The following is a 27,711-nucleotide window of genomic DNA, read 5'->3' as shown; positions in this document are numbered from 1 at the left end:
ATATGTGTCACCCTTTTGAGAGGTGGTGGTTTGCCATATCTAGAAACCAAAAGGAGAAAAAGGTGGAGAGTTGTGGGAGCGGTGTTGCAAGATGATGCAGGAAAGTAGACAGTAGGGCCAACTGGGACCTGGTAGGCCATTCTGGTTCTTATCTTTAGTCCTAATCAGGAGAGAGGGGTAGAAAGATTACTAATTCACTTGGTTTTCTGGGTCACTTGAACATTTGGACCTTGGTTCTTGTCTCCAGAAGAGCTTGAGTTCCAGTGTGCATTAGACATCTTCTAGTTCTGGGTAGCTAATTGGAATCCTTGAAACTCCTTGCCAGACTCTGTAATCCAAATTGTCCACCTATTTGGACTTCCTTCTGCTACTGGGACCCTTGTCCCATGACCAAATCATACTCCTTAGGAATGAACATTACCCCTTGACAGTGACTTGTAACAAGGCTCAGGAACTACAAAATTCCTCAATTAAAACTAGAACTGTCACCATGCCTATATGATAGAACTTCAAAATCTTTGGTAATCAGTTGATATGTTGACAACATATGTTGAACAGCTGACTGATAGCCACTTGTTCTTTTAGCTTGTCTAGATCCTACAAATCCCTTCATGTAACTCCTCTCTCTCTCTCACTCTGCCAAATGAACCTTCTTGACTTTCACAGACATTTTATTTCTAAGGCATGCTTAAAGCTTTGGAAAGTTCAGTGGTATCTGAGCACTTTAACAATTGGAGACTGTTCTTTTTAATCTTCTTATGGACCTTAGAAATCCAAAAAAAAAAAGAAATCCTACCCTGAGACATGCAACCTTAAAACAATCCACTATTTCTTGGTACTCCAGCAAACTCTTTCATAGGTTCATAGGTTCTAGAATTCTGGCTTCGTTCCTTCTGGATTTTTAAAAAATATTATTTACTTACTTATTTTAGAGAGAAAGTGTGTGTGTGTACCAGCAGGGGAAGGGGCAAGGGAGAGAGAGAGAGAAAGAATCTCAAGCAGACTCCATATTGAGCATGGAGACTGATGGGGGTGGGGGTGGGGGGCTCCATCTCACAACATTGACATCATGACCTGAACTGAAATCAAGAGTTAACCACTGAGCCACCCAGGTACCCCACCTCATGAATTTTTACATCACTTACAATATCCAGCCATGTTGTATGACTTGGGTTATCATAGTTGAACTCCCCCTATTCTTTTTTCCTAGAATTTAACTGCCCACTATTTTACTTTCCACATTTATGTTCTCTGTGTTTCCATCCATGAAAAAATAGCCCCTCGCTGTGTATTCTGTTAAGTATTCAGTTTCTATCCCACTCTCATTTTCTGTCTGGAATCTCAGCCTGGCTTTCCCCAGTCTTTCAAACCTTTTTATCCCACAAGCATAGGACTAGTATTTATAGCTGCACAGACCATATCCTTTTACAAGGGGGCCTGGATGGGGTGAGCAGCAGCTAAAATCCAGCCATAAGCTTTGCTGTGGACCAACGTGAAGGGGAAAAAATACATTTTCCCTACTTCTTCCTTCTGGAGTTGGCACCATTTTTTAATTTGTGGGCTCAGAGGGATATCCTTTTCCAATTTGCAGGAAGGTTGTAAATAAGCCAGCAATGGTTTCATCAAATCTAACTTAGTTCCTTACCTGGACATACTTGCATATTGCATCTGGACACCTGAGTAGCATCTCCTGGACATGGGCGCCCGCTTATAGATGGCACTGGATTGTTGCATAGCCGTTTTCGAGTCTTTTCACCTCCTCCACAGGAGGCAGAGCACTGGCCCCAACTGTGCCAGTTTCCCCAACTTCCATCCACTGTGAACAAGAACAGAATGGCCAATATCAATCCATTGGTTTTAAAATCTACAGCTCAGGTGACCCTAACTATACAACTCTCATTTTAAGATTTGAAATGATGGGGCTGCTACAATAGCACTAAATGAAATGCTTTTCTTTTTTTCTTTTTTATTTTTTTAAGATTTTATTTTTTACATTTTTAAATTTATTATTTTTTAATAATAAATTTATTTTTTATTGGTGTGCAATTTGCCAACATACAGAATAACACCCAGTGCTCATCCTGTCAAGTGCCCCCCTCAGTGCCAGTCACCCATTCACCCCCACCCCCCGCCCTCCTCCCCTTCCACCACCCCTAGTTTGTTTCCCAGAGTTAGGAGTCTCCCTTTCTGATATTTCTTTTCTTATTCTACTGCTAGGAGTCAGGGGACTCACCAGGACACATGTCAGTGTTGCACCTCTGGATCTGAGAGTCTGGCCCCCCACAAGCTCTTCCTCCATTGGAGGGATGAGGGTTATCACATGTGCGGTACCGTCGCATCTGCCCTCCGTTGCACGTCCGGCTGCACATTCCCCAGCCACTCCAAGGACTCCAGTTACCATGAGCTACAACAGAGAGCCATTGGAGAGGTGCTAAACAATGACATTCATCCAAAAAATATGTAAGACTTTCCCCTGGAACTGAAAAGAAATATATGAATCTATAAATAGGCAACTTCCAAAGGCAGCTAGCTGGTTTAGCTGTTCTTTTGACCAGAAACTGGGTATACATTCCAGTCATTGAGAAATTCCATTTGATATACATTTATTGAGTCTTGCAGTATTCCAGGAGCTGAAGGATATGAATGAGGCACAATCTATGCTCTTGATGAGTCAAGACTATAAAATCCAGGTACAGTGGATTCAGATGCTGTTAGGGTCTTAAAATCTAGCTTGGTGACTGAATTAAGGCAAAGGGCCACTTGCCTGCCTCTGTAAAGGTATCATCAACATCATTAACAGCAGGCATGTAAGGGTGCCTTTGCCTTGCACTCTGTACCTGGTCCTGGAGAGGAAATGAAATAGGACACAGCCCTTGCCTATATAAATCAGTTACATTTACAGTATAATATAGACACAACAGCAACTGTACAACACTTTGATATCCTAAACCAAAGATAGATTGGTTATACTGGTTAATAACAGTATATTATGACTTTAAGGACTTAAGGCCATAACAAAACTTTAAGAAAGTATAATGTTGACTCACTATTTCCAACACTCACTTGGACAAGGATCATTATTGCAAAAATCGCTCTGGACATCACTCCCTTCACATCTGCTTCCTCCATATTGGGGAACAGGATCAGAGCACTCCCTTGTTCTTTGTCTGGCACCTCCTCCACAGGACACACTGCAGGAACTCCAACTGGTCCAAGTTGCCCACTTGCCATCAACTGGATGAAGGAAAAACATATGTGCTCTGTTACTACAATACCCTGAGCATTGTTGGGTTGGGTGATTATCGACATTGATTCTTACTGACATACTACCCAAATAAGAGATAGATGTCAATTTATTAAGGTATAAACACTGTATTTCTTTTACCTGGACAATGTCGTTCATTACAAACTTGCATCTGTGTTTCTGCCCCATCACAATAGGATCCATCAAATGATGGTGGTGGATTATTACACAATCTTGTTCTTATCTGGGCACCTTTACCACAACTTTCACTGCATGCACTCCAAGGCTGCCAAGTGCTCCATACTCCATGAACTACAAATATCCCAAGAGACAGTTGCAAGTCACAGAACCGTGCTTGTTAAATAAAATTATACAAGTAAATTAACTCAGTAATGAGTTAAATTAGCCTGGAATCTAAACTAATTGAAATTGAACCAAAGGAAACATAAATAATGTTCTTCCTTTCTCCTCCTGGTTAGATTTTCATGGGAATTAGTGTTCACAGGGAAATTCAGAAAGCTACCTAATGCCAAAATGAATGCTTACAATTATCCAAAGGGACTATTTTATTAAAATAGAATGTAATCAAACTACCATATGTAAACACAATCTAAGCTTAAAAATCCTAGATAAGCATTTCCTTGTGCTTTATGCTCTGGGAAAAGTGGAAGGAACCAGAAGCTTAGAACCAAGGCTGTATCACAGATCTAGGTGCAATTACAGACAATACAAAGGTTTCCATAATGATAATTTGGACTCTAGACTCAAGACCACCTCTTTAAGCTTGATTCAGCTTCATGTTTAAAAAGACATTTGGATCTTTCAACAACATGATGATTTGCACAGTTGTAACTCTTTGAAAAACTGTCTCCATTACATAATGTTCCTGAATTAAAAGTTCTGAATAACACACTCACCTGCTTCCTAAACACCAAAAATTTGACCAGTAGTTTCCACGGAGTGATATTAAGGCCTTCCTTTTGGTAACTAACATATTACACCATCAAACCACAAGACCAAAGCAACCTTGTTTCCTACCAGGTGCATGGACTAAAAGTCAACATTATGGTTTCTCTCATGTATAAGTCAATATCAAGTGATATTTTTGTTTTAAGGGTACTTTATAGACATGGGGCTCATCAACTATGTTTTTGTGGTCATCCAGTTGAACCAAGATATGAACCACAATAGGGCCTTAAGGTCAGTGTCTAAGTATTCTCTTAACATGATCTATAAGACACTAAGAGAATTAGTTGAAAACCAAGTAATGAAATTATTATTTGGCTGCTTTGTTTAGATAATAATTTAAACCACATCTTAGATTTTCTTTCAGTTAACTATTTTCTAGTTGAGTTTATTACCTATCTTTGTACTTTGTAGATCCAGACAAGCACAGCTGGACAAATTTATCTTAGCTGACAAGAATTTGGACTAAAAAGTATTTGGCTAAACCTAAAAAGAAAGAAGAAAGCCTTTAAATATAGGGCAGATATCACTCAAAACTATTTCTTTATTAATTAAGATTACTGATGTATGGACTATGTGGCTGGAAAAAGTCTGCTATTCCAGTTATTTTAGTATGTTATATTTTCGAGGCTGTTGACAGATGCATTTTTTTTAAAAGATTACAATTGGGTGATGTTTATTATCTGAGTAATTTCTATTACATATAAATAGAGGTATTTACTTGAAGACCTTTTATTTTTTTTAAATCAGTGCAGATTTTTACCAGAATTGACTTTAGTGACATAATATATGTGGTAGAGGTGAAATGTTTCTTTTATATGAAAGAAACGATAAGAAAAAAGTTAGAATGATAATATAAGCCAGATAAAGAATAAAATATTGTGGTATATAAATAATACAAAAGAAAACAGCTATGGAGGAATTAGTATGTAAGAAAAATGCAAAATGTAATAAATGAATTTACTGCTACACTGAGTTGCAGTTCTGATTCTGGAAAAGCACTAGAACACGGTGCTTAGGAGTAAGGACTCTGGACCAGATGCCCTGGGTTTGATAACTGCTTTACCCTTACTATCTGTGCAAGCTTAGACAAATTACTTTCTGTGTGCTGTTTTATCATCTACAATATGCAGATAATAAAAGAACCTATTTTATTAGGATTAGGGTGAAGAATAATGAGTTGATAGATGAAAAATGCTTGGAATAGAGCAGGACACACAGTAAGTACTACACATATGTGAGCTATGAGCGAGTACAGCCATTCTTTTTCAAAACTTTATTTCAGTATGGTTGACATATAATGTTACATTAGTTTTAGGCATACATCATAGTGATTCAACAAATTTATATATTATGCTATGCTCACCACAAAGGCAGCTATCATTCTGTCACCATACAACACTATTACAATATTACTGACTATATTCCTTATGTTGTGCCTTTTATTTCTGTGACTTTTATTTTAAAACTGTAAGCCTGTATCTCCAACTCTCCTTCAGCTATTTTTTTTCATCCCCCCAACCTCCTTCCTTCTGGCAGACATCAATTTATTCTCTGTATTTATAGGTCTGATTCTACTTTTTGTTTATTCGTTTTTCCCCCAGATTCCACATATGAGTGCAACCATACAGTATTTATCTTTCTTAGTCTGACTTATTTCATTTAGCATACTATCCTCTAGGACCATTCATGTTTTGCAAATGGCAGACTCTCATCCCTTTTTATGGCCACATAATACACACACACACTTACACACATCTTCCTAATCCATTAATCTATTAACGGGCACAGGTTGCTTCTACATCTTGGTTATTATAAATAATGCTGCAATAAACACAGAGGTGCATATATCTTTTTGAAATAGTGTTTTCATTTTTCTTGGGTAAATACGCAGGAATGGAATTATTGGATCATATGCTAATTCTATTTTTAATTTTTTGAGGACAATCTATACTGTTTTCCAAAGTAAAACCATTCTCCACTCAAAATTCTGAACTGCCAGAAAGACACTTTTAAAAATGCTCATTCTTTAAAATATCTGTATATATATATATTATAATATGTATATATATTATACATATATTAGGTATATTATAAATATATTTTTATGACAATGACTCTAAAATTGCAGCAGAATGGCCCACTCTGGATGATAACAATCTTTTTTAGGGGGAGGACTGGCAGTTAAAAAATACTCTTCTAACTGTGGCAAGGAAAGTATAATATAAGCCTAAAGTATCAATTTGCACCAGAAAGTAAGAAAGTATTCAAGGAATTATGGGTACAAGCCAAGAGGACCCTGAAGCTAGCCTAAAGGGCTCTCCACTAGCCAAATCTAGGACAACAGAACATCACAATAAATAATAGTAGTGGTGTGTAATAAACTATTGAATGAAATAATACCTGAATCTTAACTGATATAAATTTAAAAAGATAAGAGAAAGTTCTTCCTTACAATATGAAGCTAATAATAAATGTAGAAGATCTGGTGTAGTTAAAATATGGAAATAGTTGATTTAAGCAAGAATCTTAAATAGATGCTAAAACTAATGAGTGAAAGATTGAAAGAAACAAGATGTTTATGTAGTCTGAAAGTTTCCCTACAAAATACTTACTAATTACAAAGGTAAAAATACTAACTCTAGAGTGGTATTCACCACTTTAAACAAGTGAAAAAAGTTAGCATTACCAGTTTGGGACAAACTGATATTATGTGCCTTCTGATATGATGTACTGAGAAGGACATGAAATAATTTCTGTCATGTTTCTGCCAAAATGCAAAACCTGAAGCTAATTGTGAGGAAATAGCAGACACATCCAAACTGAAAACTCTTGTGCAAATGATTGGCCTGTACAGTTAAGAAAATATCAAGATCAGAAAAGTCAAAAGAAACTAAGGAATTGTTCCAGTTATGAGCAGCCAAACAGAAATGACAAAGACATGCAAGTGTGTTCCTAGATCGAATTTAGAATGGGAAAAAAGGACTTATAAAAGCATTACTGGGATAAGTCACAAGATGTGAATGTGGATTGTGGATTAGGCAGTGGGATTAGTAACAGTATTGCATTAAAGTCAAATTCTTGATTTTGATAATTGAACTGTGATTATGAAAGATAATGACCTTGATTTAGTTAAATACACATGATTGGTGAATCTGAGTGAGGGCATGCAGGAGTTCTTTGTACTATTCCTGCAAGTTTTCTATAAGTTTGACAGTATTAAAAATAAATTCTTACTAAAAAGAGTAAAACTCTGTGAAGCAAAAGCTAATAGAACTACAAAAAAATACATGAATTCACTATGATAGAGACTTTGATACTCCTCTATCACAAATGCACAGATGTAGCGGGAAGAAAACCAGTAAGGAAATTGTTGAACTCAACACCACCATTGATCAAGTGGATATAATTGACATTTACAGACTATTCCATCAAACTACAGCAGAATACACCTTCACAAGTTCATCTGCAACATTCACCCAGACAGAACACATCCTAGGTCATAAAATACATCTTTAAAATTTTAAAAGAATAGACATAATTTAATATCTGCTCTCAGACCACAGTGGAATTAAGATAATAACAGAAAAATAACTAGAAAACCCTCATCTATGTGGAGATTAAACAACACACTTCAAAATGATACATAGATCAAAGAAATCTCAAGAAATTAAAAATATTTTGAACTAAGTAAAGATGAAAGCATAACTTCTCAAAATTTGTGGGATGCAGCAAAAGCAGTGCTAGGAGGGAAATTTATAGCACTCAGTGCATTTATTAGAAAAGAAAGATCTAAATCAATTACCTAAGTTTCTACCTCAGGAAACCAGAAAAAGAAGAGAAAGTTAAATCCAAAGTAGTCAGAAGGAAAAAAAAAAAAAAAAGAATTAGAACAGAAATCAGTGAAATTGAAAAAAGGAAGCCAATAGATAACATCAATGAAATCAAAAGCTGCCTCTTTGAAAATATCAATAAAGTCAATAAGGATCTAACCAGAGGAAGAAAAAAGAGAGACTGAGAACACAAATTACTAGTATCAGACATGAAAGAGGGGACATCGCTATGAATCCTGTGAATATTAAAAGGGTAATAAAGGAATACTATAAACAGTCTATGCTTAAATTTGATAACCTGGATGAAATGGACCAATTCTTTGAAAGACACAATTTGCCAAAACTTGCACAAGAAGTAGACATCTGAATAAACCTGTATCTCTTAAAGACAGTGAATCAAAATTAATAACCATACCAAATGGAAAGCACTATTTCAAATGGGTTCACTGCTGAATTTTCCTAAACATTTAAGGAAGACATTATACCAATTCTTTACCATCCCTCTGAGAAGACAGAAGCAGAAAGATTACTTTCTAACTTATTCTATGAGGCCAGCATTTCCCTAATAGCAAAATCAGACAAAGACATTACAAGAAAAGAAAAATTATGGATCAAAAACTCTCATGAACATAGATTAAAAAATCATCAATGAAATATCAACAATATATAAAAAGAAAAGCCCTTCAATCTCTAAGATTCTGACATACCCCCTGGATGAGAAAGACTATCTTAGGCTACCTGCCATTTTAAAGTGGTCTGATGAAAAATACTTAACAACCACCTCTCAGAAAATAGGGAGATAAACTGATTTGTAGCATCATGGCATAAACGCTTCCACTATAGTCTATGCCCAGCTAGCAATATGATGTCACTAAACTTTCAAACAGAAAGAGATACATGTTTTCATTTGTTGGCTCCAGGATACCACTGACACTTTGCCAAAACAATAGTTAAGTTCAATTAATTTAGGGACTGGGGAATAACTAGAGGAAGTCTCAAAAATAGCCAGTAGAACAGTTGAGTAAAATACCAGTAAACCAATAGTTACTCAATATGAAGAGAAAAAAGCTTTTATTTTAGGACATCCATAGATATCATTTTTGCTTTTCCTTATATTGATATAACTAACAATCTGCACAAAGATTGCTCTAATCAGGTATTCTGGCCTTTTTAAATTTCATGTATTATTCTATTATAATTAGCTTTCTAATTTTTTAAGATTAAAAGAATATTTTTGTCTTTGGTTTATTTTTGTTTAAGATTTCACAACAGTATTTTACTTTTGTAATGTAATATAAGTTCTGAACTACAAATCAAGACAGCTAGGATCTAAGCAAACAGGCTTAGCAATCAGATAGACTTGGATTCAAATCCTTGATTCACTTTTTATTAGCTATGTAACGGTCAGTGAATTAATTATCATATATTTTCTGAATCTTGGTTTCCTCAATTATACAATAGGATATGATATCCAATGTAGTGGATAACTATTTCATTTTGGTTTGTCAGCATCCCCTTTCCCTTTTTTTCAAACCATCTCAGCTAAGGTGTCTCATCTAGTTATGCTCTATCACTGCAACTCTTTGAGTTTGTTCAGTATGCTTATCAATGTCTGAATGATATTATCTATCATTCTAACTGGAGCAATTAAAACAATACTTTGAGCACAGAGTTGGTGCTCAATAAATATTTACTGGATAAATGAATTAATACATGAATTAATTAATGAATGGCCAGACACTCTTCTATTCCATATGATTTCTCTCGGCTAACAAGGAGCTCTGCCCCTCTTGACACACTGCGGGTAGGTAGCTCAAGCCACTTATTCAAGTATCTGGACTTAGTTGAGTTCAGAGGTGAGCATGGGACCCCCAAAAAATCAATGAGGTCTCCTTTTCAGAGGTTGGTAGGAATTCTGAGAGAGAGAGGGCAAGACCCTTTTTTCTGAGGTGTTAGATTCTAAGTGAGTCAGTAGCTGTCAGCAGTAATTTTTTTTCCACTGCATGGAAAGAGGTTAATGGACAATAAAGCCAAAGTGAGGAAAGCAGAGATGAGAGATAGAAAACATGCTAGTAAAAACACTGGCCAAATCCTTGAATTCAATCATACCTGATAGTAGAATCTTCTATTTAAGCTTATTTTAAAAAAATATTTTATTTATTCATTAGAGACACATACACAGGGAGAGAGAGGCAGAAACACAGACAGAGGGAGAAAACAGGCTTCCTGCAAGGAGGCTGATGTGGGACTTGATCCCAGATCCCAGGAACATGCCCTGAGCCAAAGACAGACGTTCAAATGCTGAGCCATCCAGACATCCCAGCTTAAGCTTATTTAATTTTGGTTTCTGTCACTTTAATCTGAAAAAAGCCCTAAAATACCTATGTTGTAGGGTTGCTTTACAAAGTAAAAAACCACATGTACATAAAGCACCTAACATAGTTCCTAGAACATGACAGGTGTTTAGTGAATAGATGCTATTATATTATCTTAGTCCTCACTAATTGTGTGTTTCTAGAAAAGTCTTTAAATACCCTAGACTTCATTTTTCTTACCTGAAAATGAATGGCTGCACTAGATGTTAAGATCCTTATTACTTCTAAAATTTGTAAACACTTTATTTTCTCTACATGATTCAAAATACACCACAGTTTGTGTAACATAAAGATGTTCAATTAAATCAGGGATTTTCCTTAACATTGATTAATGTCATACCTTTCATAACTTTATCAATGAGACAGAAGAACACAGAGAATGAATATATTCCAGGGTAGAGGCCACAAGATCTTTTTATAACAAAGAAGAAAAAGTAATTATAACCCCTTTCTAGGACTTAAAAATAGCCAAGTTTTGCCAATCAGTGTATTCTCACCTGGACAAGGCCTAATGTTGCACATGATGATTTCTACTGCATTTCCTTCACATGGCCGCCCACCATATTGAGCTGATGGATTATTGCAAGTTCTGGTCCTGGTTCGGTTGCCACGTCCACAACTCCTTGTGCATTCTTCCCAAGGGTTCCATTCTGACCAGCCACCATCCACTACACAAAGGTGAAACATTACACTGTTGGATACTTTTCAATTTAAAGCATTAATACTGAGGCAATCCATAGTTAGGGAACAGAAGTGAGTATCTATTGAACATGTGCCTATCTGTTGAATAAAGAGGTGTACCTGGACACAGCTTACGTTGACAGTTTCGGGTTTCTGAATCTGACCCTTGGCAAGGTTTCCCACCATTGGCTGGAAAGGGGTTGTTGCACAGACGACTTCTCTTCTGGATGCCTTTTCCACAGGTGACACTGCAGGATCTCCATGAAGACCACTGGGAATATCCACCATGTACTGCAAATAAAACATTGGACTTTGTGTTTGTGAACAACAAAACATAAATTGATTTTCATTTGTGCACCAGGTCTAAAGCTGAATCTATAATTGCTGAGAAATTGCTTATGGATGCTCTCTTTTATGTTAAAATTAAAATCTATACAGGAAAGAAGAATTTCAAATAGTTAGCTATAGTTTCTTCCCAGCTCTGATCCTGACTCATGTGAACATGGCTGCTAGAAGAGTGAGAGACCAAGAAGTTCAAATACTGTTTACCTTTTGGATATGTCATTTTTTAAAGAAAAATAAATGCATCAATTTCTGATAATAAATTTGACTTAGTTTTGAATCAATACATCAGTCCAGGATTTTGAATTGTTAGCATGGTATTTTACTGCTTTAATCTGTATTGTTTTATTCCCTCCAGTCTGTAAATTATGGGATTTTTGTTCTAGCTCCACAATCTAGAAGCATCTTAGAGATAAAGGAGACTTGGACTAAGATGTCTAATAATTTTTATGATTTGGTTTGCCCGAGGTGCTATTTATCTATTTATTTATTTTTAAAGTTTATTTATTTTTGTGATCTCTACACTCAGTGCGGGGCTTAAACTCACAGCCCTGAGATGGAGTGGCATGCTCTTCCAACTGAGCCAGCCAGGGTAATACTACCTCCAGGTGCTATTTTATGTAAATATCCCTCTGATCACACTCACCCTGGACTGTGACTGGCACTCTGACAAGGACAGAACCCATCAGGTTTCGAGCAACACATTCATATTCAGACGTATCTTCTTTCTGAGCAGCAGCAATATGTAATGAGTTGTTGGACAGCACATTAACTCGGTCATCCCAGGGGATAGAGTGCCCTTGACGGGACCATGTAATGGTTGGATAAGGCTCTCCAGTTGCCTGACAATTCAATATGACTTTGCCACCGGCATTAATAACAGTTTCTACTGGCTCAAGGGTGATAATGGGAGGACCTACAGAAAAAAGAAGATGGCATTTCTTAGTTTTTACTAAGTTATATTAACATTTTATCAATATTATATAGTAACATTATTTTGGAAAAAAATGGGTGGATTTGTTTATAGAACACTATTTCTCAACTACTAAGGTTGCCATTGTCATCGATAAACTTTTCATAGCTCTGTTTTACTCACTAAATGTCCAAAATTTTAACCCCCTAAGCAGATTAGTCTATAGTATATGCTCTGCAGTCATACTTTCTAGATTCAAACTCTGCTTCTGTTCTGTAGGCCCTCTCTGAGCTTTGTGTCCTTCAGAAAATTCTTGTTAATACTCCACTAAGATGATGTAAGCCTAGCTCTTTTACAGGGGAAGCACATGATATTATTAGTACTATTGTTGTTATCATTGTTTTTGTCTGTGTTTACATGGTATCCCTTACATCATTTTTTGATGAAGAGTCATTATTCACTTTTTCTTTCATTACTGGTCGTAATTCATGTATTCAATAAACATGTATTGCGAGCCTACTATTTTCCAGGCATTGTGTTAGATGCTGAGTGTACAGAGATAATAGATATAACTTATTATAGTCTCAAGGACTTCACAGTCCACTGATAAGACAGGTGAGTGACTATAATTACTTAGCTATAATGTAGTTATAGGATTTAGTAATGGAATAGGAAGAACAGTATTTAGTACAGAATAGGTAAATATGTGGTAACATGGAAGCATAGACAGTAGTGGCTTAATAGATCAACAGAGGCATTCATTGAAAATAGAGAGGAAAAGGAAGATATTCAAGAATCATTAAGAATGAGGTAGAAAGAAAATCAAGAGAGAATGGTACCCTGGCAATCATAGGAAGGGGTTTCAAGAAAGAGGGAGAAGTTAATAGTTTTATAGTAGATTATTATAGTAGATTATAGCTGCTCAAGTAAGTCAGAAAAAGTGTAAATGTATACAGCTGCTGGCAGAAAGTTTATGCTGGCCTACAGTGTCAAGAAATATAGAATATGAAAGACTTCATGGGGAAGAAGAAGCTTGAACTAGATTTTCAAAAATGGGTAAGATTATGTATAGGAGAAGGGAAGCTACTTGGAGAGAAGGAAATAGCATGGAGACAGATTTAGCTTTGAAAGGATGATTTCCCCCAGAGAGCAGCAGCATACAAGGTTTTAAACATTTATTTAATCAGAAGACTTCACATTCGAATAGGTGAGCAAAGAGGAGGTTGTATATTCTTGAAGGGTGAAGGTTGTGATATAGTGGGGTTGAATGATTTGCTCAATGAGAGGTAATAAATGTCACATAATTCAGGGTGACGGCTCCATTTTAGATGGAGAAGTATAGGGAGAATAATAGAACATAAAACAAAAGTGGAAGTAAAATGTGTTTTATTGTGACATTAATATGCGAGCGTTTTATGTGGAGTTATTACTGACATGTTGTCTTTTACAAAAGTAATTATTTCATATGAGGTTTGAATGTCTCAGTGAGTATCATTAATGCATTATTCATGTATATGCCCATATCATCCTACACAATTACCTTCTTACTTGATGTTTATGTTAACCTTACTCTAGAAACTTTCAGGACTGGGGCTTTTATTTATCTCCCAGTGTTCAGATTATGTTATGAGTTCAATAAACTGCTGCTGAATAAATTAAATGCCTCAGATTAATCACTCAACACTAAATGATAACATAATGACTAAATGAGCTCTTCTGCTCCTGCTATTATGGTCAAAGAAAATGTCAAATAAAACTCAGAATCTTAATTTCAATGCCGTATTTGAACATTTCCGATTGCCCATAAGGCTATAAATTAACTCAACAATAGAATTCCATATGTATATCTTTCATGGTTGAATTAATTCTATCAGTCACATAATGATCAGTTAAATATGAGTACTTTCTCTAAATGAAAACATTGCTTCTGGTGCTTTAATTTTAAACAAATTATATTTTGTATTTTTTATATGCCTCACTTATTTAAATCAACTTATTGTTGGTACATGTAAATAAGCTAATCTAATGAAGCCTTTCATAAACCAGATCAGTGGAACACTCTTCCAGGAGAGATTAATCATTGTGATGCCCTACCTACATTTACTCAACAAAGCGGGGAGGAAGGTTTCATGGAAAAAACATTTATTTGGGAAATATAGCATATTATACCCTTCTCTTGCTGAATTATAACAATTAACATGTTAACATTTTAGGAAATATCTGCAATAAAGAAACCTGGCAACTAAGCAGGGCTTGGCATATAGTAGATGTTTTTTATATATTTGATAAATGAATGAACTTTGTTTAATTGATTCTTTTTCAGACTTGTTTGACCATGGAACTCTAGTTTTTTCCTAATAACATCCTACAAGGCGATGTACTTTATAAAACATCATCTTAGCAAGATATGGAAATAACCTAAGTTCTCGTGATGGACGAATGGATAAAGAAAATGAGAAGAAATGAGAATCATTTTCTTTATATATATATAATGGAATATTATCCAGCAATAAAAAGAAGGAAATCCTGCCATTTGCAACAGCATGAATGGACCTGGAGGGCATTATGGTAAACCAGACATAGATAAATAGTATATGGTATCATTTATATGTGAAATCTTTAAAAAAGAGTTGAATTCACAGAAACAGAGTAGATTGGGGGAAATGAGTGATGTGGATCAAAGGACACAAACTTTCACTTAGAAATGAATAAGTTCCAAGGTTCTAAGGTATAGCATGATGACTATAGTTAACAACATTGCACTGTATCCTCGAATTTATAAAGTGAGTAGATCTTCAGTGTTCTTACCAAAACAATCAAAACCAAAAAATGGTAACTGTGAAGTGATGGATGTGTTAATAAACTTGATTGGTGCAATCATTTCACAGTGTGTGTGTGTGTGTGTGTGTGTGTGTATATATATATATATATATAATTTCCACACTGTACATTTTAAATATACACAGTTTTATTTACCTAGTATACCTCAATAGAGCTAGGGGAAAACACTGTCTTGGATTTTTACAAAGTATCTACTATTAAATGCTAAGGTCTGAAAAAGATTTTAAAAAGTTAAAGTCTTAGATAATAGTAGTTTATTTAGCAAATAACTGTTAGTAAATACTTGTCTGCAGCATCTCTTGATAGTGAATGAAGAAAACATAATTTTATCTCACTAAATACTGAGCCTATTCACAGAAGAAGTTTATTCACTTAAGTTCCCAACCCAATGATGCTACCCTCAGGTCAATCCTGAAGTGGTTCTGGAGACTATCCTTTTAATGGCTTACACTGAGGGGCTTCATAATGAGCATGATAGTCCTACTATCAGAATACATAATTATTTCGCTGAAGATTGATAGCAATCAACCTAGAGAACTTTCAAATTCATTGATATTAGTCTTTACTTTTAATATATATGTTTAAAGTCCCACAAAATGACATTTTTGTAAAAGTATGAGATCCATGGTGAACTACATGAAGGGTATTTGACTGAATATTTTTCAAACCAAAAGAAAGCTCTGCCACCAAGCAATTGCAATCGTGAACTGCATATGTTAGATAAAATAGAAAAAATATCTATTCAAAACTGTATCAATCTTTTGCTTGATAACAAATTGCTCTATCAGCAGCAGAAAACTAAATTGCATAATTCTGAAGACTGCTGATAATATACTTGCTATAAAGTTAAAGAAGATGGACATTCTTTATTAGGCAACATTCCTTAAATTGGGTGTTTACATAGAGTTTAATAAGCAGCTTACTCTGCAGGGTCAGACTCATGCTGCGCTCCACCACCCCAGCGTCATTGGTAGCTACACATGTATAATCACCAGCATCTTCATTCTATGGAAATAAGCAGTGTCTTATTAAAATGTGTGCCTATAGAGCAGGGCAAAAAACTTTTTCACTACGAGGTTAATATAAAATTCCATTTTTGAGAAGAGATTATCATAGAAATAGATAAAACTACATATATTTAACACCATAAGTAGGTTTAAAAACAAGAAAAAATTGCCAGCCTAAATGTTTCCAAAATAGTCTATTATTGTTCTCTGAGAATAATAATTGCTAGGAAACTGAAGCAAAAATAACATTTTTTGTAATCTACTGAAAATAACCTCACTAAAGAAAACTGCCTATGCTATTCTTCCAGATATCTTTTTTTTTAATCCAAAAAGAGAGGGAAAGAGAGGGAGAGGCAGAGAGAGAGAGAGAGAGAGAGAGAGAGAGAGAGAGAGAATCTTAGGCAGATTCCATGCTCAGCATGGAGCGCAATGTTGGGCTTGATCTCCCAACTCTGAGATCACAACCTGAGCCAAAATCAAGAGTTAGACACTTAATCATCTGAGCCATTCAGGCACGTCTATTCTTCCAGATACCTCAAAAAGCATTAAAATAATGAGGACAAAGGAACAAATATTGAGACTTTTCTAATGGGGATTACTAAAAAAATTAAGAGGGGTCTCTAGGGAGTGTGCACTTCAAGTGAGAAAGTGAAAAACTAACTTAATGATGAATCACAGAATATAAGTCACAATTATATGTATACATATTTATACATATGTGGTATAAAAATAATATATGAGTTTAGATTTGATGACTAATTAGAGTCACAGATTTTGCTAAAAGTCTGGTGAATATGAGAATTTGTTAATAAAAACATTAAGTCAATAAAGGAGAACTGAACTGCAGGAAGTAGAGCAGGGTGGGAGAAGGAAGACAGATGTTTGATTGGGGGTGTCAATGTATTACCCAGATAGAAATTTCAATAAGAAACTGTAAATGGAACTTGGAAGAGTTTCAGAGTTGGAGGTAAATATTTAAGAATCCGAAATTTTATGGTGAAAAAAATTAGTATTAACATTAGTGGTATTAGAAGAAGTACCAAGGACTTTAGAAGTAGTAAAACTTGTGTAGAGGAAAGGGAGAAGGTGGTAATGAAATCTAAATTTCACTAGTGTTGTATCAGTTAAAGATAGAAATCATTGCAAAATTGAAAGGACAAGGAACAACATCCAATGCTGAAATAAAACCCAGGAGAAAGACTAAGAGTGGTTCATTGGATCAGGTGATTAAATATTATATTTTAATTATTATTTCAATTAATTCAACAATGCATTAAAAATTATCCATCTGTAGTCTAGTTGAGAAATTTTTAGATAAAATATCTCATTCACTTGACTCCAAAATTAGAATAACTTAAAGCAACACTCATTTTCTGAATTACTGAAGCTTTTGGAAAGCCTTATTAGAGTTATCAGCTTAGTGATGAAACCTAACCTTATAATTTATCTGTAACTGTGTTTATAATTCTTTAATTTCTTTGATCTAATACAGATTTGAGGAAGTTATCTAATGATGCTAAATAATAATAGGATCAATCATTGGGAACCAAGCAGCAACATTATTTTGTTGCTTGTATTTCTTTGAAAAAGCTAAAAATAATCAGTTTGAACACTGTGTCAGTTGTTTATAAAAACCCATTGATTCAGATTTTATGATTTAATTAGAAATGCAACAGAAACTTTTCCCATTCATGGCACCTATACAGAGGCATTAATTGTGGCGATTAAAGTGCCCACCAACAATTTCAGTGTAACTTACTACAGTGCCATAAATGGCCAGGGAACCATTGACCAGTTGACGGATTCTGTGGTTAATTTCAATATCCATCCCCTTTCTGCTCCATTGAATGGTTGGGGCAGGATCTCCTTTCACCTCACAATTCAAGATTGCATTACCACCAAGTGGTTCAATCCAGTTAGAAGGGTAATCACCTTTGAAGACTGGAGGTTCTGGGAAATAACAATGGATAATTATAAGTAAAAGGAAGCTCTGATAATTTCCTTGTGATTTTGACCTATTTAGAAAGATAATTTTAGTGAGGAAGGGAAAAGCCGCTTTTGAACCCCATGGATTTTCAGAATCAACTGCTCATGCTAATCAACCAGATAATTTGGTTAGGGATCCCTGGGTGGCGCAGCGGTTTGGCGCCTGCCTTTGGCCCAGGGCGCGATCCTGGAGACCCGGGATCGAATCCCACGTCGGGCTCCCAGTGCATGGAGCCTGCTTCTCCCTCTGCCTATGTCTCTGCCTCTCTCTCTCTCTCACTGTGTGCCTATCATAAATAAATAAAATTTAAAAAAAAATGAAAAAAAATAAAAAAAAATCAACCAGATAATTTGGTTAGTTTCAATAATCTAAGCAGATGATTCTGTTTTGTACCAAATGATTTCTTTGCTTACCTTTTTTTGAGTTGACTGTTGATAATTTTTTATCTTATGAATTTGCGCATCTGTGAAACAGGACTAGATGGATTAATAAACTGAAGTTATAGTGTATAACTACATAATAAGGAAGCAAAATGCAAACTATTCATTATGAATAAATGATAAAGATAGAGCATGTTTACCTACCTTTCACATAAACAAATCCAATTGCCTTCACAAAACCAACGCTGTTCTCTGCAGTGCACACATAAGTACCTGAATCCTCTTTTGACACTCTTTCAATAACAAGTTCACTGTGTCCATTAACACTGTCAAAGTGGGCTGAAAGAAACAAGTCAGGAAACGACACAAATGCCTCTCAGTAACTTAGGAAAATAATCACAACAGCTCAATATTTTGCAGGTTGGATTTATGAGTTGGTCAGCAGCTAAACTAGAGATCTCATCATGACATTGGAGAAGAGAGCCTTTTTCACAGATTTCTTCCCCTAAGCTATTTGCTGTCTCTAGAGACTTGTTTGAAGAATGAAAACCAGCAGAAGGAACAGGAAAAGAAGATGAAAACAAACATCTTTTAAAATTATTTTAGATTTAAAGTACACCTTTCATCTCAAAGTATTGCCTAAATCTGGCTCGTGGTCTCTCTGGGTTTCAAAAATCTTTCATTCAGACATCTGACATTTTCCATTTCATTTATTTCACCACCACAATTTACCTCAAAAACATAAAAACCTTTTCAGTTGTAATTCAACTGACTTGGCAGGTCAGAGGGGAAATCATGAAAACATATGCTAGCTAGGTAATAATGACAACATGATTAAATTTGTAATAATTTAACTTCTCCATAAATGGTGATGATATAAATATTTATAAAGGTAGTTATAATATTTGGAATAGAATTTAAGGTAAACATGCTAATCCTCAAGCAACTTATACTCAATAAGATTCTGATTAGATCAGCAAACACCTAATTATGTTAGGTATTTTTACTTTGCTTGCTTTCCTCCATTTGAATTATTTCAAAAGATTTCATACTGTTGAATATTAAGTGCAAAATCAAGCTTTAAAAATTTAAATAGCTGAATTAGTTATTACACCATCAGAAAACAGTACTGATTAGATTTTTTTAGACTTTATTTTTCCTTACTGAGGTATAATATTAATATTAAGGTAATACAGTTGATGAATTTCAGTCATTAATATAGATCTTTATAATAGAAAGATTTAAGCTTATTCTTTTCTAGGGAAGACATATTTATTAAATGCTAATAGTGCAGTATTTCAGAATTCAATTTTGGGATATGACAACTTATTAACTGATAACATATTTGTGCTAATAACAAAGTCTAACAAATAAAGAGATACTTGTTCTCCCAGAAATGAGTGCTTCTGGGTTCCAGGCATTACTTCAATATGTAGTACACACAGTGACTAAAATGTTTCTCTATAATTGATTTACATTATAAGAGAGGTTAATAGATATGAGTTAATTCATACAGTGAGAAGCAGAGCTCTCCTCTGTAAAATTAGGTGAATCTTTAGGACTCCAACAGTAGTCACTTTAATCTAGTTATTAGTGATAAAGGAGGTCCATGGAGGAGATGTTTACGTAACTGTGCATACAATATCATCTTCTCCTGGGAGAGGGAGATTATTTTTTGGTAAAAAAGTCTACTAATATCATATCATATGTGGTCCTGTGATTAACTTACTCTTCAAAAGAATGAAAAAAAAAAAAGAACATATATAGTGGGCATAGGGTAAAATCTAGGCAAAGGTACATATTTTACAGAACTTAAAGTAATCAACTTCATGCAACTTCACTTTTCTTCTTTTTTTTTTTTTTAGATTTTATTTATTTGAGAGAGAGAGAGAGAGAGAGCAAGGGGAAGGGCAGAAGAGGAGGGAGAAGAAGAGAGAGAATATCTTAAGCCAACTCCCTGCTGGGTGTGGAGTCTGATACAGGGCTTGATCCCACAACCCTAAGATCATGACCTAAGCTAAAACCAAGAGTCCGACACTCAACTGACTGAGCCACCTAGATGCTCCATCTCTTCATGTGACTTTTCAAACAATTCCCAGAGCTAAAGGAAATGGAGATTGGTTTAGAGTTCTTTATGGGTATATTTATTTACGTAAGAATTAAATTACCAACCTGGGATAATATTGTTATTGAAGGTCCATGTTAACTTGGGCAATGGAATCCCAGTGGCTTTACAACTTAATCGTAGCTGTTCTCCTTTATTTAATGACACATCTCCAGGAAGTTCAGTAAAAGTGGGGAGAACATGTACGGTCAGGCTGACCATGTGTGTATCTTCACCTGCAGCATTGTTAGCAACACAGGTATAGGTGCCAGCATCCTCCAGCTTAAATAAAAAAAAGAAATCATAATATTTAAAATTACATAATCTTACATCATATTACACAAAATACATAAAGTTGCATAGCTTAGTTCCCAAAGGAGCATTCTTATTTAAAGACAGTTTAAATTTCCATCTTTTAGTCTGAACCATTTGGCTAGCTTTTGCAATAACATAATTTAAAATGTATAGGAATTGAAACAAAAGCCCTACAGAACTATAGCATTTTATAGTAATAAGATCTCAGAAAACAAAAAACTTTACAAAAGTCCTAAAGTTTATTAAACATCAAGTGTACTGCAGCTCTGCAATATACAGATAAAGAACAAATCATTTCAAAGGTTGGTAGCATCTTGACAGCATAGCTGGCTCTCTTGGAAATGTGGCACCAAAGACCACCAAAATTATCAAAGGAAATGGGAAAGGGTGTGGGTATTACTACCTGCAGTTCTGAAGTTTCACTTGCTAAATGCAATCGCCAGTCTTGGCACTCATCTCATTAGATGTACAGGCATGGCAGCATTTGACACCCCCCTGTCTCTTTGAAACCATGTCTTCCCTTGGCTTGCAGGCTACCCCTTTTCCTAGTTTCCTTCTTACCTCACTGGTTGCTCCATTTCCATCTCTTTTTTCTGGCTTCCCTTCAACATTAACGTCTTGATGTTGGCATGCAAGAGGGTTAGTGATGTCATCGAGTCTCGTGACTTTAAATATTATCTATATGCCGATGCATACCAGTATCTGCAGCCCAGATCTTTCTTCCAAACTCTAATTACACTGAACTTCCCATTTCACCTCTTGCTTGTATGCCCCAAAGACATCTTGAACTCATGTCCAAAACTGAACCCCCAATTTCCCTTTCAGCATTCCTGTTTTGTTTAATCTGTGGCCTTTACCATCTGAGTTGATTGGCTATTTTGTCCTTCCAGTTGTTAATCTCTTTTGTCTCAGGCATCTAAGTCATCTGTACTCTCTTCTTTTTCACACTCTAGGGGCAATCTAGCTAGGAAATGCAGAATCCAGCCACTTCCCATCCCTAATCTCTCCTCGAACTCCAAACCATCTTCCCAACAGGTCTTTCTGCTTCTACTTTTGCCTCTGCTCATTTTAATAGTCAACGTAGTATTGCAAAAATGTAAGGCAGATAACACTGCTCCCAGGCTCAAAACCTGCAAAGGATTCTGATTTTATTCAGAGTAAAGAGCAAAATTGTTATAATCTACAAGACACTGCATGATTTGGCCTCCATTTTTCTCTCACTTTTCTCTCTTTTGTTCTTTCTTTTCTTTGCTTTTACTGGTCTCCTCTTCCTCCAATGTATTAGGTGTGTTCCCACCTTAAGTTCTTTCCTCTAGATATCTGAGAGAGGAACATCCCAGTTTTACCTGCCTGGTATGGTCTTCCCCCATATATTTGCTTGGCTAACTCACTTCCTTTAAGTTTTACTCAAATGTTCCCTTTTCAAAGGAGATTTACCTTGACTATCTTATTAAAAAATGTAACCGGTATCCCTCCAAATCAGATCCCCTTTACCGTTTTTTTTTAAAAATTTTTCATACCACTTACTTTCTTCTGACTTGTTGTATACATTGTTTATTATTATTGTTGTTGTTGTTATTATTATATTGTCTATCTCCCTCCTCTAGAAATAAACTGCATGAAGGCATGGATCTTTGAGTCTTTTGTTCCCTTATGTGTTACTAGTGCATAAATCAGTGCTGGACACACGGAAGGTATTCAATAAATATTTGTTGAATTAATGATTGAATGCTTCTAAGTGCATTAAGTCCCACCACAGGCTTTTCCTTCTCTTTTAAAAGTTTAAGAATATATTTTTTTTTGCATTGAAACATTAAAAGAATTGATTGGAAATCCAGCATAAAAATTGCAAACACTAGTAGTAGATATAATCTAAACTTAGTTGGTTGCTTACTTTTTTTTTTTTTAAAGGGCAAACAGGAATAAATCACATTCTCTGCAAAAGTCTCCCCACCTCCGTATCACTCAGGGTTCTTAAATTCTCAGGTTATGACAATTTAAGCTTAACATCAAGGATTTTATGAAAGTGAAGGACTTAAGAAATCTGGATTGTACATACTATTCACACATAGATTTCTACTTATTACTTGTGTCTTTCATGTGATATTTATAACCTACTTTATTGTTATTTTTTAAAAACACATCAGAGTCATTGTTGCACTAAAAGTCTAACTTTTCTTTCTCATTTAATTCTTTCAGGTCTATAAGTGTAACTGAGGGCCCAAATTCAACATTCCTGAGCCTGGGGGTCATCCCACTAAAGATATTTACTAGCTTAAACAAATTTATCCTTATTTTATCAATTCTAAAATTCATATTTTAAACTTTTAATATCCCTGAAACTGGAATACAACTTAGAAACTGACAATCTTCTCTAGTTTACTTAACTATATTTTTTTCTTTCTTAGAGGTACATAAAATAATGGCACATTTTACAACCAATGGAAAGTTAGATTTGAATAAATACAATTTTTGCTGGCACTTGTGGTTGAGTTAGGGCCTACTCACACAGCCTATTACTAGGGTTATTGACCTGATAATCCCAGGAGTCTGGCTAATGGCTGAAATTATACTATAAAGTGAATGTAATCAATTTTACTCTTTAACTTTTTCCAATTTAATTCCACAAAGATTTTGTAATGAAGTTTTGGTATTTTGAAGGGCAATGAATAGGAATAACATCTACACAAAAGCTCTGAAAGTGATTCACATTTTAATAATGTTTCTTATTTGGTGCCAAGCACACAAAACACAGTAAATTTTTAAAAAAGTCATGTAGTATGCATACAGATTCTTCCTCAAGTGGGCTACCACTGGAAAACTGAGATGCTTCTGATAGCTACTATTCTGTAGACTGCATAAGTACCACCGGAGAATATTCAAAAACCTTAGCTTGGATATATCTCTAAGACTTCAGTTTCCTTGTCAATAATTAGAAAAGGTCATTCAAAATCCTGAAAAGAATACAAAAACTGCTCTTCATATTTGCTTAATAACACATCAAACATTCTTGTATCTCCACTCTTCTAATCATCCCCATACATGGTTACAAGCATGCAACAGAGGCACTTAGAATTTTTCCTGATAAACAGATTTCCACAAAAATAAAATAATTTTAGAAGGAGGCCATTTTATGAGTTCCTACTATCTGTTAAATATTATTCTTAGATCTGGGCCATAAAGCAAAACGTGTAAAATTCATTTTTTGGCCTGAATTTGTAAGAGTATTTTTCTTTCATTATTAAAGAATATATTTCCAGGCTAAGTTACTAAAAGTAAAAAGGTAAATTACTACCAATCTTGCTTAACATAGCTATTCAACTTACCACAACATTTTCCAGAATAAGTTCTCCATAGGGTTCAATAGTATATTTTCCTAACAAGTTGGCTAAAAGAACATTGTCTTTTTTCCAGTTAATTACTGGTGTGGGGATTCCATCAGCCATGCATGGAAGAAGAGCTTGTGAATTCTCACTGACCGTGTAGTGTACATCTGTACTTTGAATTCTAGGAGGCACTAAGAAAAGTTTCAAAAAAATAGTCATTCAGGATGTTGAGTTCAATAATATCCTTATTCACACTGAAAACTGACACAAAGACTCTTTTGAGGATAATTTTGCTGGAAACAGCATAAAATAAAAATGTATTAAGATACTGATCTGTATTACATGAAAGATGCCTATAGCAAGAACTCTACTGGATTTGGACTTGCTGAATACATTTACAATCAGTTTCTAAACAAATGACATAGAACTAGATTAGAAATCTTCAGATTTTATTTGGATTCCTCACTTTCTTTTGCTTAAGTTTCTTATACTTCTTGCAGTGAGGTAAAACAGACAAACTTAGAACAAAATCCAAAAATGTTTTATGGTTGTACAATCACTGGATTTGTATCACAGACCTATTATGAGAACAAACTAATAAAAGTCACCAGTTTACACACTGTGAAATACACACCCCAAATTGAATATCACAAAATGCTATGGAAAAAAATTTATTGTAGTATTTCATGTGTTATAACAAATGCAAGTAAAACCAAGGCAAGACATTTATTCAACTTTCTTTATACTGCCACAGAGGAAGTTTTTAGTAATTTCAGAACTCTCTACAAATACTTCCTATGCCTCAAATTTTTTTGGATCAGAATTCAGGCAATAGAGAAAGATCAACTATTTTAGTAGTGGATTTGGAACTAAACTACTTACTTCTAAATAAAGGGCTTGAAAGGGTTAAGAATACTTTGCTCAAAAAGTAAAAAATACACTTCCCTCCAAAAACTATGACTTTTGGAATTATTCAAACATATCAGTGAGAAACAGATCAATTTTGATGACATTTTGAAAAGTGACAGGACAAAAGTAACGTTCAGCAAAAATTATTTTTTTGATTATATGAGTAAGTAAATCTTATATGAATGATTATACACACAAACACAGATAATAGGGAAAATACAAAAATCTATTTTGCTGAATGGCATGTTGTAAATATTTGATACATTTTACATTAATTTATACTGTATTTTTATCACCTCCTTTAACTGTGGGGTTAATATTTCAATTTTACTAGTGGTGACAAAGTTGTAAAATTTGTACATTTACTTCATTCTTTTTCAAAATGAAAAATTTAAGTTTATGGTTTTAGATTTGATTTTAACTGTGGCCCACACACCACACATTTTGATATATGTAGTGTCCTTATTTTTATTCTTTCTTAAATAGTATGAAAATGAAACATATTCTTTGACCTACTTGCTAACTAAAATGGTATTTTTAACTTTACCTGGGGTTGGGGTTTTGGTATTTAAAGTTTATTACATGTTTCTAGCTTTATTGCATTGTGGGCAGGAAATGTGGCCTTATTTTTAAATCATATTAATAATTGCTTTGTTGATGCTTTGTTGCTTAGTAGATGGCCAATTTTGGTAAATTTCTACAAATTTGAGAAAGAGTTTTATTTATTTGAAGCTAAAGAACTGATATGTATTGATTAGTTCAATTATATGAATTGCAAGGAGGTATAACCAGGAAAAGTATTTTAAAAAACCATAAATGGTGATTTAAAATTTGGGCCATTATTTATTTATTTAATTAAAAGTGTGTTTGCTTGAAATCATCACTTTATGAAGTTGTAGGAAATTCAAACACACCTGGAAGATAAAAAACAGCTTTCACAAATTTTTTAAAAAAGGAAGAAGCAGAGACCCATCATTACCAGAGTTACCTCTGAAAAGAGTAGTTGGAAAGAGTTTAATTTACTTATCGTGTCCTCACACCAATAATAATAGGTATTTATCTTTACTCTTAAAATATACATTAACAACTAAAATATTTCAATGCTGATCCTTAGATATTTTGTTAGTTGTCGGAATACAAAGAAAAAAAGTTTTTTCCATTACAAAACTATACTTGTAAATATTTTGCTACCTTAAAATAATGAATAGATTTCTAACTCTCATTAGGTTCATACTGTATTTATAATGCTGCTCATATGGAGATTGGTTTTGAGTGAAGATCATTTGCAACTTGAGCAGTGAGCAGAATAGTCACAAAGCACAAATGGATCCCATAAATGGGATCCCATAAATGGGATCTATAGCCAAAGTATAAATACTAATAGAGGGATTATTGGCAACACATGAATTATTTTGGCTCACTTAATATTTTTCTCACACACACATAATCATATCCTTTCTTTCACTCACACAAATAATCAGAGCCTTCCATTACAAGCAACAATAAGGGTAAGTATACCTACACGCCACACGCACACACACACACACACACACACACCACTTTGGATTGCTGGTTTTACATGGCTTTGACTTTCATCATATGTTTTCTTGGTGGTCTTTCCTCTTTGCCATGGAAATGTAGCCAACTGAAATAATTAATGTTAAATAACTTACCATGGACAGTGAGCTTGGTGCTCATGCTGCTTGATCCTGCCACATTCGCTGCCATGCACGTGTACTGGCCAGCATCACCAGGCTGAGCGAATGCTATTTGCAGAGCCCCAGAGCTGAGGATGCGCTGGCGGATTGATTCCACAATTGCATGCCCATCTTTATGCCAGGTAATGTCAGGTGCTGGGAGGCCATCTGCCTCACATGGTAAGGAGATGGGCTTATCCACAGCAGTGATATATTCTTTTGGATGGGGGCTAATGACTGGAGGAACTGAAAAATACGAAGTTTAAACATCACCTACAAAGCATAAATGTACCAATGTACCATATACACAGTACAGTGGTACTTCAAAGTGAAGTAATGCTAAAAAGAAACAAAATCCTGACTTTACCATATTATCACCAAAGGATTACTACACTTTGTTTTCATTGGAAAAGAACATTCTTTTTATTTTAATATTTAAAAAGATTTTATTTATTTATGAGAGAGACAGAAAGAGAGAGAGAGAGAGGCAGAGACCTAGGCAGAGGGAGAAGCAGGCTTCATGGAAGGAGCCTGATGTGGGACTCGATCCCAGATCCTGGGATCACGCCCTGAGCCAAAGGCATACAGTCAACCGCTGAGCCACCCAGGGGTCCCAGAAAAGAACATTCTTTGAGCCATTTTCGGAAAATTATTCTCTGCATAGTTAACAAATGTAAATGATCATCAATTTTAAATGAGGACATAAATGTATATTCCTGAGGCACTGCATGCCTAGAAAATTTAGATGGTGCCAACAGAGGCATTTTCTTTAATGTACTGTATTATGTGAT

General features: G+C 34.9%; 1 protein-coding gene across 1 annotated transcript in view; it reads right to left on the bottom strand.

Annotated features, from left to right (window-relative positions):
- Positions 1 to 27,711, bottom strand: part of HMCN1 (hemicentin 1) — a 456,859-nt gene that overhangs the window by 34,209 nt on the left and 394,939 nt on the right. The window contains 13 exon segments of the mRNA XM_025430103.3: positions 1,646 to 1,816; positions 2,234 to 2,404; positions 3,064 to 3,234; positions 3,386 to 3,556; positions 10,916 to 11,086; positions 11,220 to 11,390; positions 12,088 to 12,357; positions 16,119 to 16,200; positions 17,962 to 18,152; positions 18,774 to 18,908; positions 20,742 to 20,955; positions 24,315 to 24,505; positions 26,897 to 27,166. Coding sequence (XP_025285888.3) covers positions 1,646 to 1,816; positions 2,234 to 2,404; positions 3,064 to 3,234; positions 3,386 to 3,556; positions 10,916 to 11,086; positions 11,220 to 11,390; positions 12,088 to 12,357; positions 16,119 to 16,200; positions 17,962 to 18,152; positions 18,774 to 18,908; positions 20,742 to 20,955; positions 24,315 to 24,505; positions 26,897 to 27,166 — 2,379 coding nt within the window.

The sequence above is a fragment of the Canis lupus genome, chromosome 7, assembly GCF_003254725.2.
Source record: "Canis lupus dingo isolate Sandy chromosome 7, ASM325472v2, whole genome shotgun sequence".
Classification (NCBI taxonomy): domain Eukaryota; kingdom Metazoa; phylum Chordata; class Mammalia; order Carnivora; family Canidae; genus Canis; species Canis lupus.
This window is presented reverse-complemented; position numbering and strand designations above follow the sequence as displayed.